Source organism: Callithrix jacchus, chromosome 19 (assembly GCF_049354715.1).
Source record: "Callithrix jacchus isolate 240 chromosome 19, calJac240_pri, whole genome shotgun sequence".
Taxonomy (NCBI): Eukaryota; Metazoa; Chordata; class Mammalia; order Primates; family Cebidae; genus Callithrix; species Callithrix jacchus.
Genome location: NC_133520.1, coordinates 36,812,453 through 36,827,252, shown reverse-complemented (window position 1 = coordinate 36,827,252; position 14,800 = coordinate 36,812,453). Strand labels below are relative to the sequence as shown.

General features: G+C 37.4%; 1 protein-coding gene across 1 annotated transcript in view; it reads left to right on the top strand.

Moving 5' to 3' along the window:
* LOC100386064 (transport and Golgi organization protein 1 homolog) overlaps nt 1–14,800 on the top strand; it is a 51,800-nt gene that overhangs the window by 31,056 nt on the left and 5,944 nt on the right. Inside the window, 19 exon segments of the mRNA XM_054248203.2 lie at nt 1,551–1,572; nt 3,025–3,093; nt 3,389–3,423; nt 3,672–3,749; nt 3,832–3,942; nt 4,977–5,048; nt 5,228–5,332; nt 7,284–7,406; nt 7,508–7,619; nt 8,513–8,568; nt 8,661–8,707; nt 8,709–8,749; nt 8,921–9,059; nt 13,635–13,736; nt 14,251–14,311; nt 14,416–14,451; nt 14,527–14,592; nt 14,694–14,775; nt 14,778–14,795. Coding sequence (XP_054104178.2) covers nt 1,551–1,572; nt 3,025–3,093; nt 3,389–3,423; nt 3,672–3,749; nt 3,832–3,942; nt 4,977–5,048; nt 5,228–5,332; nt 7,284–7,406; nt 7,508–7,619; nt 8,513–8,568; nt 8,661–8,707; nt 8,709–8,749; nt 8,921–9,059; nt 13,635–13,736; nt 14,251–14,311; nt 14,416–14,451; nt 14,527–14,592; nt 14,694–14,775; nt 14,778–14,795 — 1,375 coding nt within the window.

Below are 14,800 nucleotides of genomic sequence, written 5' to 3'. Positions count from 1 at the left end.
CCTAATTATATCAGATATATCATCGTTAATAATTTTTCTCTGCTTTCACAGTTGATTGTAAAATCACTTATAAAGAAGGGTCTTTCTTCCTGTCAGGCTTTCTTGAACCTCACGGGCCTTTTTCTCAGATAAAAAGGGAGAATCAAAGGGTAAATGGAAGAGGAAAAGCTGAAAACATTTTACATTTCCCACTCTTGTTTCTCCTATTAATAAAAAAAGTCTAACACCTTTTTTGTTTTTCAGAAAGTTATATAGGCTCTGTGTCCTAACTTCTGTTCCTCAGCCTCAGCATTTGAGTTTTGGAACCTTGGTCTCTGCTTGCCTGTTAGTTTGGGTGAAATGGAGCACAGGAAGTTTACTCTCATTAGCAAGGCCGTTAGAGAGATAGTAATTTCTTTGCATGTTGGAAATTTCTGAATGTATATTCCTATAGTAATAGTATTTTAAGTGAGATTTAGATACTGTAATTATTATGTATACAGTATATTGCTATATATAATAACAGTATATTATACAGTGTATTATGTAAACAGTATATTAATTTAGTGAGATTATTATGGGTGATTTGTGAACTGGTGTTAGTATCTCATCACCATTTATAACATTTGAAAGGGATAAATATGTTCTGGGTTGCAAAGAAATTTAGTAATATTCTTTTTTAAAAATTAGTTACTAGGAGGCTGAAGCAGGAGAATTGCCTGAACCCAGGAGGCAGAGGTTGCGGTGAGCCGAGATTGCGCCATTGCCCTCCAGTCTGGGTAACAAGAGCTAAACTCTGTCTCAGAAAAAACAAAAACAAAAAAATTAGTTACTGCTTGGCTTTTATTGTCCCATAATTTAGTGCTGTCTTTGGGGGATGATTTGGGTTTTGCCCTTTCAGGAAGATGATAGTTGTCATTTCTCTTGTTGCTTGTGCATTTTCCTCTAGCAATCTTCCCTTCCCTGTCAGGTTCATGAGCACTGTTTTTAGTGGTCTAAGAAAGTCAAATGATCTACCTTAGTGTTAATATAATTGTTTCTAAATTCAGCCAGTAGTCAACTTTGAACAGGATTTCTCAGATATTTTCTGGAAAGCAAAAGAGGTGTATCTTAATACGAAGATTATACCTTTAATTTTGTTTCCTCAGAGTCTTTTTGAGTAGTCAATGTTTTTAGATTTCATTCGTCTCTTTGGAGTTGTCAAATAAGTGACTTTGAGAAAATAAAATGTTAATATATTTATTATAAAAATATTAGCCATTTGTGTTATTCAAGTTAAGTGATCATTTCATACGACTGGTGTTCATTTAGATATGTAAACATATCTTTAGCTGCGGAGTAAGATATTTATCTTAGTGCTTTATCTGTCAGACTGCAACATATCACTACTGGTTAAATTTGAAATGCTTTTATAACCTTTTTAAATGTTTTAATCTTGTGGATTTATTATGCTAAAGCAAACTGTTATTAAATTCTCATTTGGTTACAATTCCAACTGTTGTGTTAGGAACTATATACACCTATTAATGAAATGTTTGACATAAGATTTCATTTCTATTTGTCCTTTCTAGGTGAAGAGTAGAGTATATCAAGGTAAATCTTTAGGCTTGTTTTGTTATTTGTACTATTCCCTCTGTATTGGTGTTTGATATGGGTTTTATATGGAAGTAGTTTTAGTGACTTCTGATGTCTGACTGACTTACAGCTTATGAAAACTCTCCTCTTCCTAGGTTGCTAGCTTGGATGATAGAATAAATGGTGATGCTGCCAACTCAGAGAGGAGATGAGGAGGAACAAATTGTGGGAGTAGGGAGAAGATTAGTTTCATTGGGGGCAGATTTACCTTAAACATTGATGTACTAGTTTATTACATGTGACCAGTTTTTCTGTCCTAATGATTTAGTATATTAAATATTTATTTAAGTAGATAATTTCAGGACTAGAAATATAAATCAGCATGCTTGCATTTTCTGTTTCTCTTTGCCAATGACATATTTGAAGCAATTCCATTTTCTGAGAAGAAAAAATGCTTCATGCAGGGAGGAATATTGACCTATAACGTTTTACTGTCTTTCCCATCTTGGAAATAAATTTAAATTAGACTCTCATTGAAATAAAGGTTCTTATTATATTTTTCTTAAATTGTAACTATTTTAACATTCTTATTCCTATTAGCAGATTGCTTTTTGTATTAATCTGTTCTCACACTGCTGTAAAGAAATAACCTAAGGCCAGGTGGGATGGCTCATGCCTGTAATCCCAACACTTTGAGAGGCCGAGGCAGGAGGATTGCTTGAGCTCAGGAGTTTGAGACCAGCCTGGGCAACATGGAGAAACCCCATATCTATATAAAAAAAAAAATACAAAAATTAGCCGGGTGTGGTGGCACACACCTGTGGTCTCAGGTGCTTGGGAGTCTGAGACAGGAGAATTGCTTGAGCTCGGGAGGTGGAGTTTGCAGTGAGCTGAGATTGTGCCACTGAACTCCAGCCTGGGCAACAGACCGAGACCCTGTCAAAAAAACAAATACCTGAGACTGGGTAATTTATGAGAAAGAGGTTTAATTAGCTCATAATTCTGCAGGGTATGCAGGAAGCATAGTGGCATCTGCCTCTGGGGAGGCCTCAGGGAGCTTTTACCCATAGCAAGAGGCAAAGCAAGAGCAGGCCGTCTTACATGGCAGGAACAGGAGCAAGAGAGAGTGAGCGGGGAGGTGCTGCACACTTTTAAACAACCAGACTCCACAAGAACTCAGTCACTGTCACAAGAACAGCACCACAGGGATGGTGATAAACCACTCATGAGAAGCTCCCCCCATAATCCAATCACCTCCCACCAAGCCCCAGCTCCAACACTGGGGACGATAATTTGACTTGAGATTTGGTGGGGACACAATCCAAACCATATCACATTTCAAAACCATAATAGTTATGCTAAGAAGTTCTTTTTCCTCATAGTGTCAGATAACATGTCTTTCTGCTGATACACAGGGTAATTCAGTTTCATTTAGTGATCATAATAACCTTACATATTTTCTTTATTCAGTCACCGAACAGCAGATTTCTGAGAAGCTGAAGATTATTAGGAAAGAAAATACAGAACTTGCCAGGCGCAGTGGCTCACGCCTATAATCCCAGCACTTTGGGAGGCCGAGGCGGGTAGATCACGAGGTCAAGAGATCGAGACTATCCTGGTCAACATGGTGAAACCCCGTCTCTACTAAAAATACAAAAAATTAGCTGGGCATGGTGGCGTGTGCCTGTAATCCCAGCTACTCAGGAGGCTGAGGCAGGAGAATTGCCTGAATCCAGGAGGCGGAGGTTGCGGTGAGTGGAGATCGCGCCATTGCACTCCAGCCTGGGTAACGAGAGCGAAACTCCGTCTCAAAAAAAAAAGAAAGAAAATACAGAACTTGAACAGAAATTGTCAAATTATGAACAGAAGGTATAATTATTTTTTTGTGTTTTTTTTACCATGGTCCCAGCATGAATGATTTTCACCTGCCTTATAGTTCAGTTACTATGGTATTTAAAAATATTTATTATTCCATGAATTCCTATAAACCATCCAGATCTTAAGCAATCATATGTGTAAAGTGCTGTTTTCTTCGATAAGAGGTCAGTCACTTTCAAGTAAGTTCCAATAGCACAATACTGTGTTTTTGTGGATTCTGAATGCTTTATTATTTGTAGATCAAGGAATTAAAGAAACATATTCAAGAAACCAGGAAACAAAGAATGATTCTCCCTGGTAAAGCAATTAAATTTAAGGTAAAAACTTCTTTTGGGAATTACATTTTAAAACAAAAGTAAAAATTAATGAGTATAACTAATCTTAAAATCTTTTTTGTAGGATAAAATTGAGAAACTTGAAAAAGAAAAGGAAATTCTGGGTGACAAAGCTAAAACACTTTGTGTTATGTTAGAATCTGCGAGAGAACAGAGTGTCAAGAATCAGGATTTGGTAAGCGTTTTGCTGCCTAAGTGTTACTAATAATTTGGTTTTTGAACTCTGTAGATGGAGTTGAACTTTTTATTTTCCATGATGTTCTGTGAAGTAAGAGTGCGAGTTAGGGAAGTTGAACCTACTTCTGTCTGTTTTTTGTGGGATTTTAAGTACTTGCACAAGAAGTTACTCTTAGGGCCTAGGAAGTATTTTGGTTCTCAACCCTAGGTAATTGTTGTATTGCTTGGCTCTGCCTCCAAAACATGTGGAGCAATTAAGAAACCACAATCGAGTTGAACAGTCCTTGGGGTTTTTTTGTTGTTGTTGTTTTGCATTTTTTTTCCTTCACTATAAGCATTTTACTTTATTAATAGAATAGTTTCAGAATGACATAAAAATTGCAAAGATAGTAAAGAGGGTTCCCATAAATCCCACATCCTATTAATCTTGATGACCTAACTGAGCTTAGTATTGCCAGGTTCTTCACTGTAAAATTCCTTTTTTTTTAACCTTTTGCATTATTGTACTCTTTGGAAGGAAGTTAGCAACACAGCGCACAGTTAAAAAGTGAAGGATTATGCCCCATGCCCTTGAGGAGCCAGGATCTTCATCAGTGATTTGAAATTCTTGTATATGCATGGTCTGTCTATTCTCACTCCAATTCTACCATTTTTAATTTAGGCAAGAGAATTTTTAAAGTACCTTGGGGATTTTTTTTTTCTCTCAAGGGAAAAAAAACACATTGATTTGAACTGGTTAACTTGAAAGTTTCTTCAATTTCCTTTCTTTCATCTTTTAGTCTCGCCGTCTACCACATTTTATTCTAACAAGGAAGGTTGTGTATGCCATGAAATATTTATGCCTTTGATTATTTTCCCTTACCTCTTTAAGTTCTTGATTTTTCTCTAGGGCAAAACTGAAAAACCTGCTTTTACCTGAAACACAGGATGGCTCTGGGATATACTTTGTTGATGTTTCCTCTTTTTAGTGTATATCCCAGTGTTTCTACTGAAATCCTAATATGCACTTTGTGTTCTGTTTTTACATGGCAGATATCAGAAAAGAAGAAATCTATTGAGAAGTTAAAAGATGTTATTTCCATGGATGCTTCAGAATTTTCAGAGGTAAAGCTAACTATAATTCCTGCAGGATGTTAAAACCATATCATAGTTTTATTGAGGAGCAAAAATTTGACATGTGCTAAAATTTGTAAAAAATGAAAACTACGTGATGTTGGGTTGGGAAAGTAACTTTTTTTGGTTTTCTTTGGAATTAATTCACTAATAGGAGTGTTTTGCATTAGGTTCAAATTGCACTTACTGAAGCTAAGCTTAGTGAAGAGAAGGTGAAGTCTGAATTCCATCGGGTTCAAGAAGAAAATGCTAGGCTTAAGAAGAAAAAAGAGCAGGTAAAGGAAAGTACATGCCCTGGGTCATGTAAAATGGAGAACCCAATATCATATCACATGAATGCCATTTTTCAGATCTATTTTTAAGGTAAGGTACATGCAGGATTCTGTTCTTAGATATGCCAAGTTTAAACTGTACTTCCAAATTGAGTATAGGTATACATTTTCTGTCTGTTCCGGATTTTCTGTACAATTTATTTTGCTTATCAGAGTTTTTAGTCTTGTTTTTTTTTTTTTTAATTGCATTTTAGGTTTTGGGGTACATGTGCAGAACATGCAAGATAGTTGCATAGGTACACACGTGACAGTGTGATTTGCTGTCTTCCTCCCCTTCACCCACATCTGGCATTTCTCCCATGCTATCCCTCCCCAGCTCCCCCCGCACTGTCCCTCTCCTATTCCCCGCAATAGACCCCAGTGTGTAGTGCTCCCCTCCCTGTGTCCATGTGTTCTCATTGTTCATCACCTGCCTATGAGTGAGAATATGCGGTATTTCATTTTCTGTTCTTGTGTCAGTTTGCTGAGAATGATGTTCTCCAGATTCATCCATGTCCCTACAAAGGACACGAACTAATCATTTTTGATGGCTGCATAATGTTCCATGGTGTATATGTGCCACATTTTTCCAGTCCAGTCTGTCATCGATGGGCATTTGGGTTGGTTCCAGGTCTTTGCTATTGTAAACAGTGCTGCAATGAACATTTGTGGGCATATGTCCTTATAGTAGAATGATTTATAGTCCTTTGGATATATACCCAGTAATAGGATTGCTGGGTCAAATGGAATTTCTTATTTGTGGTCCTTGAGGAATCGCCACACTGTCTTCCACAGTGGTTGAACTAATTTACACTCCCACCAGCAGTGTAAAAGTGTTCCTATTTCTCCACATCCTCTCCAGCATCTGTTGTCTCCAGATTTTTTAATGATCACCATTCTAACTGGCGTGAGATGATATCTCAATGTAGTTTTGATTTGCATTTCTCTGATGACCAGTGATGATGAGCATTTTCTCATATGTTTGTTGGCCTCATATATGTCTTCTTTTGTAAAGTGTCTGTTCATATCCTTTGCTCATTTTTGAATGGGCTTGTTTGTTTTTTTCTTGTAAACCTGTTTGAGTTCTTTGTAAATTCTGGATATCAGTCCTTTGTCAGATGGGTAAACTGCAAAAATTTTTTCCCATTCTGTTGGTTGCTGATCCACTCTAGTGACTGTTTCTTTTGCTGTGCAGAAGCTGTGGAGTTTGATTAGGTCCCATTTGTCTATTTTGGCTTTTGCTGCCAGTGCTTTTGGTGTTTTGGTCATGAAGTCCTTGCCTCCTCCTATGTCCTGAATGGTTTTGCCTAGATTTTTTTCTAGGGTTTTTATGGTGCCAGGTCTTATGTTTAAGTCTTTAATCCATCTGGATTTAATTTTAGCGTAAGGTGTCAGGAAGGGGTCCAGTTTCTGCTTTCTGCACATGGCTAGCCAGTTTTCCCAACACCATTTATTAAACAGTGTTTAGTCTTGTTTTGTCAAACACCAGTTACTATTAACTTGAGTAGCCTTAAGTGGGTAATAGATTGACTTTTTAAACCTAAGAATTAGATATTTTATCACCCTCCTTTTAGTAGTTACTGCTTCACTAGTGAAGGAAAGGTTACATGATCAGGAGTCTAGACTTGAGAGATAGTAGGATGAGCCCTTCAGTTCCTTCTGGAAGTAAATTATTTGAATTGGCTATAATTTTTTGAAGGATGCAATAAACGAGATCAATTTTCTTGTCAGCTCTGATGTTCTCACTACGGCTCTGAGGATTGGGGTCACTCTCTCCTCCCACTTAACCAAGGTCTTAGCCCACAGTGACAGGCTAAGGAGAGGCATGGCTCCTTACCTCCCCGTCTCATTCACTTGGTCTTGTCCCCGGTGCAAAAGCCCTAACCTGTGGGAATCATGCGTTTTAACTTTTCAGTTGCAGCAGGAAATCGAAGACTGGAGTAAATTACATGCTGAGCTCAGTGAACAAATCAAATCATTAGAGAAGTCTCAGAAAAATGTGGAAGTAGCTCTTACTCACAAGGATGGATATATTAATGTAAGTATATTCTCATGAATACAAGCTTAATTCTTGTGAATTATCATGAAATCTGTTGAACTAAAATGGAAAGACTTAATGCCCTTTTACTTCTTTTCTAGGATTTGACTAATTGCATTACACAGTTGAATCCATTAGAATGTGAATCTGAATCTGAGGGTGAAAATAAAGGAGGAAATGATTCAGATGAATTAGCAAGTGGAGAAGCGGCAGGTAAGATGGGTCTCCAGGAGGACGGACCCCTTTTCCCTTCCTGTCTCTAAGTACACCAGTGCTACTTTTCAGCTGGCTGCATTTCCTCTTAAGCTTTAGAGTTGTTAACACATATCACTGGATTTGTGTATATGTCTATTTGCATTGGGCAGAGGTGGATTGCTAGGGTATGGTGTAGCAATAAGCATGCAAGGAACCTGACTGTGTTTTTACATCCCATTGAGACTAGAAGGGTGCACGGGAGCTGCACTGGTCATGTCTTATACCTCTAAGTATTGAACATACACAGTAGTAGAAACTGAATTTCTCAATTTCATGGAGATAACATTTTAAAACTCGTCATCTCAGGAGCTGTTTGATTTTAAGGCCCACAACTGATTTTAAGAATACTGAGGTGGTTGGATCCAGAAACTAAGGCCATGAGAGTAGAAGCAGTGGAAGATGGGGTAGAAGAAGAGTAGAAGATAGGGTAGCAGTGTTTACTGATGAGGAAAGTGTTTCTAGATGGCGTCTCTCAAGTTGGATATTGCTTACGTAGTGAGTGTTTTAAACCACACCTGATAGCCAATTCTGGAGGAGAATAGGAGGGAATCTTTCTGAATGAGACACTTACTAAACCCAAGTGGAGACAGATCTGAGATTGAAGAAAGAGCTTTATGTCACATGTTTCTTCTTGCTCAAGAATGGCATGTATAACATGTTTATTGTGCAAATGGGAATTCACTTTTTGAATCTAGGTTTGCAGTTCTCTTAAAAGTCAGTCTAATCCTGTTCTATTTTTGTTTGTTCTTTAAATGTTTGAACATGATAATTATTTATTTTTGTATAAATCAAGAAAATACAGATTTAAAACGCAAGGGAAGAAAAAGCAATGAAAGTGTTTTGTTTTTTAGGTGACCGGAAAGAGAAGATGAAAAATCAAATTAAGCAGATGATGGATGTCTCTCAGGTATAATCCTTTATTTAGAGTCCCATAAGTGCCTGTGAATGCTTTTACTGTGTCTCACTTATATGAATACTTCTCTCTTCTGTAATTTTTAGACACAGACTGCAATATCGGTCGTTGAAGCGGATCTAAACCTTTTACGATCTGCTAAGAGCCTCCAGGTCCACTAAATATAACCTGGAAGGTAGGTTGCTTCTTGAGAAGAAATTGCTATATATTGGAAAGATGCAAAATTGCATTAGATAGATAAAGAGTGGTTTCCTGCTTTCATACTTCTCATTTCTCTCAGCACCAAACCCCAAGTTCTCAAGTTCTTGTGCACACACATAGAGCTCAAATGTTTGACCCTTTGCAGACCAGATAAAGAAATTGGAAGATGACTGCAACTCACTACAATCTGCCAGAGTTGGACTGGAAGATGAGAACAGAACCCTGAGGCAGAAAGTGGAGATTCTGAATGAACTGTATCAGCAGAAGGAGATGGCTTTGCAAAAGTAAGGTTTTCATTTACTGTTCACTGTCATGTGACTAAATAAAGGTGTACTAATATAGACAATGTTATCTTTTTTAGGATTATTTATACTTTTTTCCATCTCTAATTAGTACAAATTTGTCTTTCTTCCTATCTGCTTTCTCATAACCTGCATTTTTCTTTCCTTCCTAACCAGTTGTCAGAAACTGTTGCCTGTAGCTCATGTAAGAGGGAGCATTTGACTGGGACTGACAGTTACTGCTGTGGAAGTGCTTCTCTTTTGAAGATCTGTCCATGCCTTTTCTGTGGCTCCACCACTTACTTCACTTTCCTTCCGTTGTGGTCGATTACATAATTTCCTTTAAAAAGTCTGAGTGATTTGTATGACATGTTTTAGTAGAATAAAAACTTCAGAAAAGGACATTTTACTTATTAAAGGTACATTAAGTTTTGGATTTCACGGAGTCAAATATTCAGACTAAACGTAATTGTGGCAAAGATGAGTAGTTTTGAATATAGAACTATTTGGTGTATATATTTGGATACTAATCTTCTGAAATACACATCTCAAATTTTGAGCTAGGTATCTTTTGAAAACTATATTTTTATAATTCAAGTTTTTTTCTCCATAAAAACATCTGAATTCTCTAAAAATAGGTTGTCTGTGGCAGTTACTATTTGTGTTTGCTCTTATATTTTACTCTATGGTATATATGGCAGTGTGTGAGGAGACCTCTCTTGCTAAGCAAATGTAACCTTTTAGAATGCCTAGTCTGCTACTGCTGTATGCCATTAAACATTAAAACTATACCATTAACTTTTTCTCTAATTCTTTGCTCACCAAGAGGCCGGTTTAGATTTTCCAGATTTTGCTTAGGCCAGCTCTAAATGCCTGTCCTGCTTCAGAGAGACATTCCTCATTTCATTACTTTTTTAAAAAGACCACTTCTCTGTCTCTATTAGTAATGTGAATTATTTAAATGGCAACTGTTTTTCTTCATGATCCTATTTATGTGCCGCAACATTCATTCAGTCTCCATGTGTGGTTTTTACTCTGCTTTCTACCCCTAAAGTCACTGCGTGTGTTCAGGTTCTTATCATCTTTTATGCCAGTTTCCTAGCTAATCACCTGTCTATCTTCAGTCTGTTATACATGTGCTTCCGAATTCAGATTGTCTCTATAGCTGCTAGAGTGAACTTTCTAAAATACAAGTCTGTCCATGTCATTATGTGCTTAAAATCTATCAAGTATGCTCCATTCCCTTGAGGGTCAATTCCTTAGTTTTTAACAGGTACAGAGGCCACTTTCCCCTCAGCTATCCCTGAGCTGCCTCTCCAGGTACACTTCCTGCAGTTTCTTCTGATGCTTCTTGAACTGCAGACACTCAACAGTTCCTCCATGCCACTCTAAACTTCTTTGTCTTTCTGTATGCTGTTTTTTCTGCAGTAAAATGTCCTTTATTGTTTCTGCCTGGCAGTCACCTACCTACTCACATGTTCGTGCTCCTAAAAATCTTTCTTGGAGTGAGTAGCATAAATAAATAGGTAGCTACACAGACTGAGCACTCATTTGCTTCTTAAATGTAATTCCTAAAATAAATTTGAGTTTAAATCTACATATTGGTATCTGCTGTTTATTTAATGGCCTGTTCTGTGTTCCTTTTTCCTTTTTTTGAATCATTAGAGTATTTTAAACTCTTCTGCTCTTCTCTATTTAAGCTTGGTGGTTACAAGTTGTTATACTTGTTTTGTTGTATTTACCTTAAAGGCCACAGTATGTATCCTGGACTTACTACAAAGTCTGACATAAGGGAGTTACCTCTCTTCATAGAGGGGTTACTTTTCTTTTTTTTTTTTTTTTTTTGTGAGACAGGGTCTCTCTCTGTCGGCAGGCTGGAGTGCAGTGGCACGATCTCGGCTTACTGCAACTTCTGCCTCCTGGGTTCAAGTGATTCTCCTGCCTCAAGTAGCTGGGACTAGAGGTGCCCGCCACCATGCCTGGCTAATTTTTGTATTTTTAATAGAGATGTATTTCGTTTCAGAGACGGGGTTTCACCTTGTTGGCCAGGATGGTCTCAATCTCTTGACCTCATGATCTGCCCACCTCAGCTTCCCAAAGTGCTGGGACTACAGGCGTGAACCACCACACCAGGCACCAGGCCGAGGAGTTACCTCTTTCTGGGCTTTAACTTCCTCCTGACTTAAATGTTACTGTGGTAATGTATTGAAATGCTCTCTATAGCTCAAACTCCACAAAATGTTTTGTGTTTTACAGTGCTATCCTGCTGATCCTCAATTTACATACATATTTATAGTTACTATCAAACTTTATTCTCCTGCATCTGCAGTCTTCCATTTGCGATCACTGTCATTCTATTTGAAGAATATACTTTAATTCAGGTTCAGTGAGTTCATTTTTGTATGAAAATGTCTTTATTTTGACTCTTATTTTAAAAGGATCTTTTTTTTTGAGACAGAGTTTCGCTCTTGTTGCCCAGGCTGGAGTGCAACAGTGCTATTCCTGCTCATTGCAACCTCTGCCTCCAAGGTTCAAGTGATTCTCCTGCCTCAGCCTCTTGAGTAGCTGGGATTACAGGCATGCACCACCACACCCAGCTAATTTTTTTTTTTTTTTAGCGGAGATGGGGTTTCTCCATGTTGGTCACACTGGTCTCGAACTTCTGACCTCAGGTGATCCACCTGCTTCGGGCTCCCAAAGTGCTGGGATTACAGGTGTGAGCCACTGTGCCCAGCCTTCAAAGGATCTTTCTACTGGTTATGGAATTTTCATAGTTGTTTAATACCGGCACTTTAAAGAAAACCAGTTATCTTCTGGTTTTAAAGTTTCTTTGAGGAATCTATTATCATTCTTATTTTCTCTTTTTCAAATGCATCATGCCTTCCCTAGCGGCCTTTAGTCATTTTTCTTTTTGGTTTTTCAGCAATTTTGTTGGGAGGCGCCTCTTGTAGGATTTTGTCATCACTCCCCCACCCCCACCCCCCTGCTTTTGCTTTTGCATTTATGCTGCTTGAGGTTATAAACCTCTGTTAAATTTCGGGCCTCTTTTTTCACATATTAATTCCATTTCATTCTCTCTTGTCCTGAGAATCCCGTTAAACATACTAGGATCCCTCATCCCTACCCCTTGCCCAGTTCTCTTATATCCTGAATTTGCTTCATTCTGGATGTTTTCTGACTTGTCTTCCAATGTGCTAAAATGTCACCTCAGTTATCTAATCTGCTGAAATCATTAATTGAGTTCTTTTTGGTTTCACTTTGGCTTATCTTTAATGTGTGGAAGAACCTGGGGGACAATGGCTTAAAATGCCAGACTTACTTATAATTCTGTGGTTTTTCCTACTGGATTTTCTTCACTGCCTTATTAACTTTCTGATGCCTTCAAGCACATTCTTTATATTTTTGTCCATATGTTCTTATTTTCAGTGTTTGCAGACTAACTCATCCATTATTGGAAGCAAAATTCTCTTGAATCTTTCTTTAAGACTTGTGTTTTCCACATCCCCTCCTAAGCCAGAGTCAGGGAGGGATTGTTCTATTCTTATACGCACCTTATATACATTCAACTGCGAGCTCTTTTAGTGCAGAGGTGGTACTTAACCATACCCAAACCTTTATCTTAGCCTCTTATAAGGTAACTAGTATATTATAACCACTCACAAAACATTGCTGAAATATTAAATGTGCAGTTATAAAGGAATACATCAGCTTTTCTCTTTGGTGTAATAACCTTTTTTACTATAGCTCCTCTATTATTGTTTCCAATTAATAGAAAAGTTTCAAGTAGCTTTTGTATCAGAACTATGAATAAAGAAGTACAAGGGTAACTACAAGTAGCACTTTTAAACCATTAAATGTTGCTGCCTTTACAATCTGTGTTACAGTATGTTGACATCTTGAGCTTGAAAACTATCAGGTTAAAACCAATTTTCAATACATAGCACCCTGATTATGGGACAGTTTGGATTCTTTTTCTGTTCAACAGACATTGGCAATACTCAGATTTGTCTATCTGCTTAATCATGATTCCTTTGAAATAGGTAGGGGAGCTCCATATCTGAAGTGTGAAAATGTTCTGTGGTTAACTGTACAGTTAGAAGGCATGTTCTAAAAAGCCCTTTCGTTGGCTGTCTTTATCATGGTACCAGTCTTGGATTGAGAAACAGCGCATAAGAAAATTAATTAGTGGTTTTTCCATGGTTAAAAATAAGAGAAGTAATTATCTCCTGTTTTATCCTAATAAGCTTAGCTGTGTTAGGTTGATCAGTCCTGGCTTTCTACATTGAAGAAAAGTGAGCGTTCATCATTTCAACACAACAGTTTTCCCATGGGACACACAGTGTTTGTTTATTACATTTACTTACTAGTGAGGAAAGAATTACGAGACATTAGAAAATGCAGATGATGTATCAACAGGCCACAGTTGGATTTTTATCCTAAAGGACACTTTGAATTCCTTCCTATGAATGTCTGTGCATTTTTAAGAATAGGATAGGAAGTGACATTTTAATAGGGCATTCAGACAGAATGCCAGAAGGAAAAGAGAAATACTTTCACTGACAACCGGTTTTATTTTAGGAAATTAAGTCAAGAAGAGTATGAGCGGCAACAACGAGAGCAGAGGCTATCAGCCGCTGATGAAAAGGCAGTTTCGGCTGCAGAGGAAGTAAAAACTTACAAGTATGTTCACCCTCTAAGATGGTGTCACTGGCTAATGAAACTAGTTTTTTTTTTTAAGCACAAAAGTGTAAATACATGGTCAGTGGACATGAATACATAAATTCACACAAAAGGAAAACTAAATTTTAAGTTAACAAATGGAAAAATATTAACAAATACCCAGTGCTGGCAAAACTGTAAGGGAACTTGGTTCATGCAAACAGCTCTGGGGGTTGAGGGTGGGGAGGGGGGCAGTTTGTTGTATGATGTATCAAAAGCCATTAAAGTGATTTTGCCATTTGAGAGACCCAGTAATTCTACCTTTGGGAAATTTTTTTATGATATAATTAAAGGATGTAAAAAGGAAAAAAAAGGTTTATAGTGGAAGATAATAGGATTATTTGAGAAACATATTTAGGAACAGTTGAAGTAGCTCTATTAGGGTCCAGTTGTTAGGGTAAGTGTTAACATCGTCATATTGTTTGGGTTTTTATTTGGTTGAGCCTTAACTCATAAAGCTAAGTGTAATTTTTAGGCGGAGAATTGAAGAATTGGAGGATGAATTACAGAAAACAGAGTGATTGTTTAAAAACCAGGTAATGATTCTAGTCTCCTATTTAGTGCCCAGAATTCTTTGATAATTAATACAGGTGATTATAATGAATCTGGAAGCATATTTGTGATGTATTATCTTTTTTAGGTCACTACCCATGAGAAGAAAGCTCTTGAAAACTGGGTAAGATTTCTTTTTTCTTTCCTGTATTTGGTGCATAGTCTCCTAGAACTTAATTTGAATATATTTCTTCAATAGCTCAAAGCTCATGCCGCAGAAAGAGCTATAGCCAAAGAGAAAAGGGAAGGTACCAACTTGAGACACAAGTATGTGATTTCGATGCCTATGTTTTCAGTGTTATCTCTTAAGGAATTGGTTTCTGTTTCATGTTTAAGTCTTTCTTAAATACTCTTTCTCTATATTCAAAATTATTGGAATTAACACAAAAGATGGCAACGCTCCAGGAAGAAACTGTGATTGTAAGACCAATGCCGGGAAGACCAAATACACAAACCCTCCCCGGAAAGGTAAG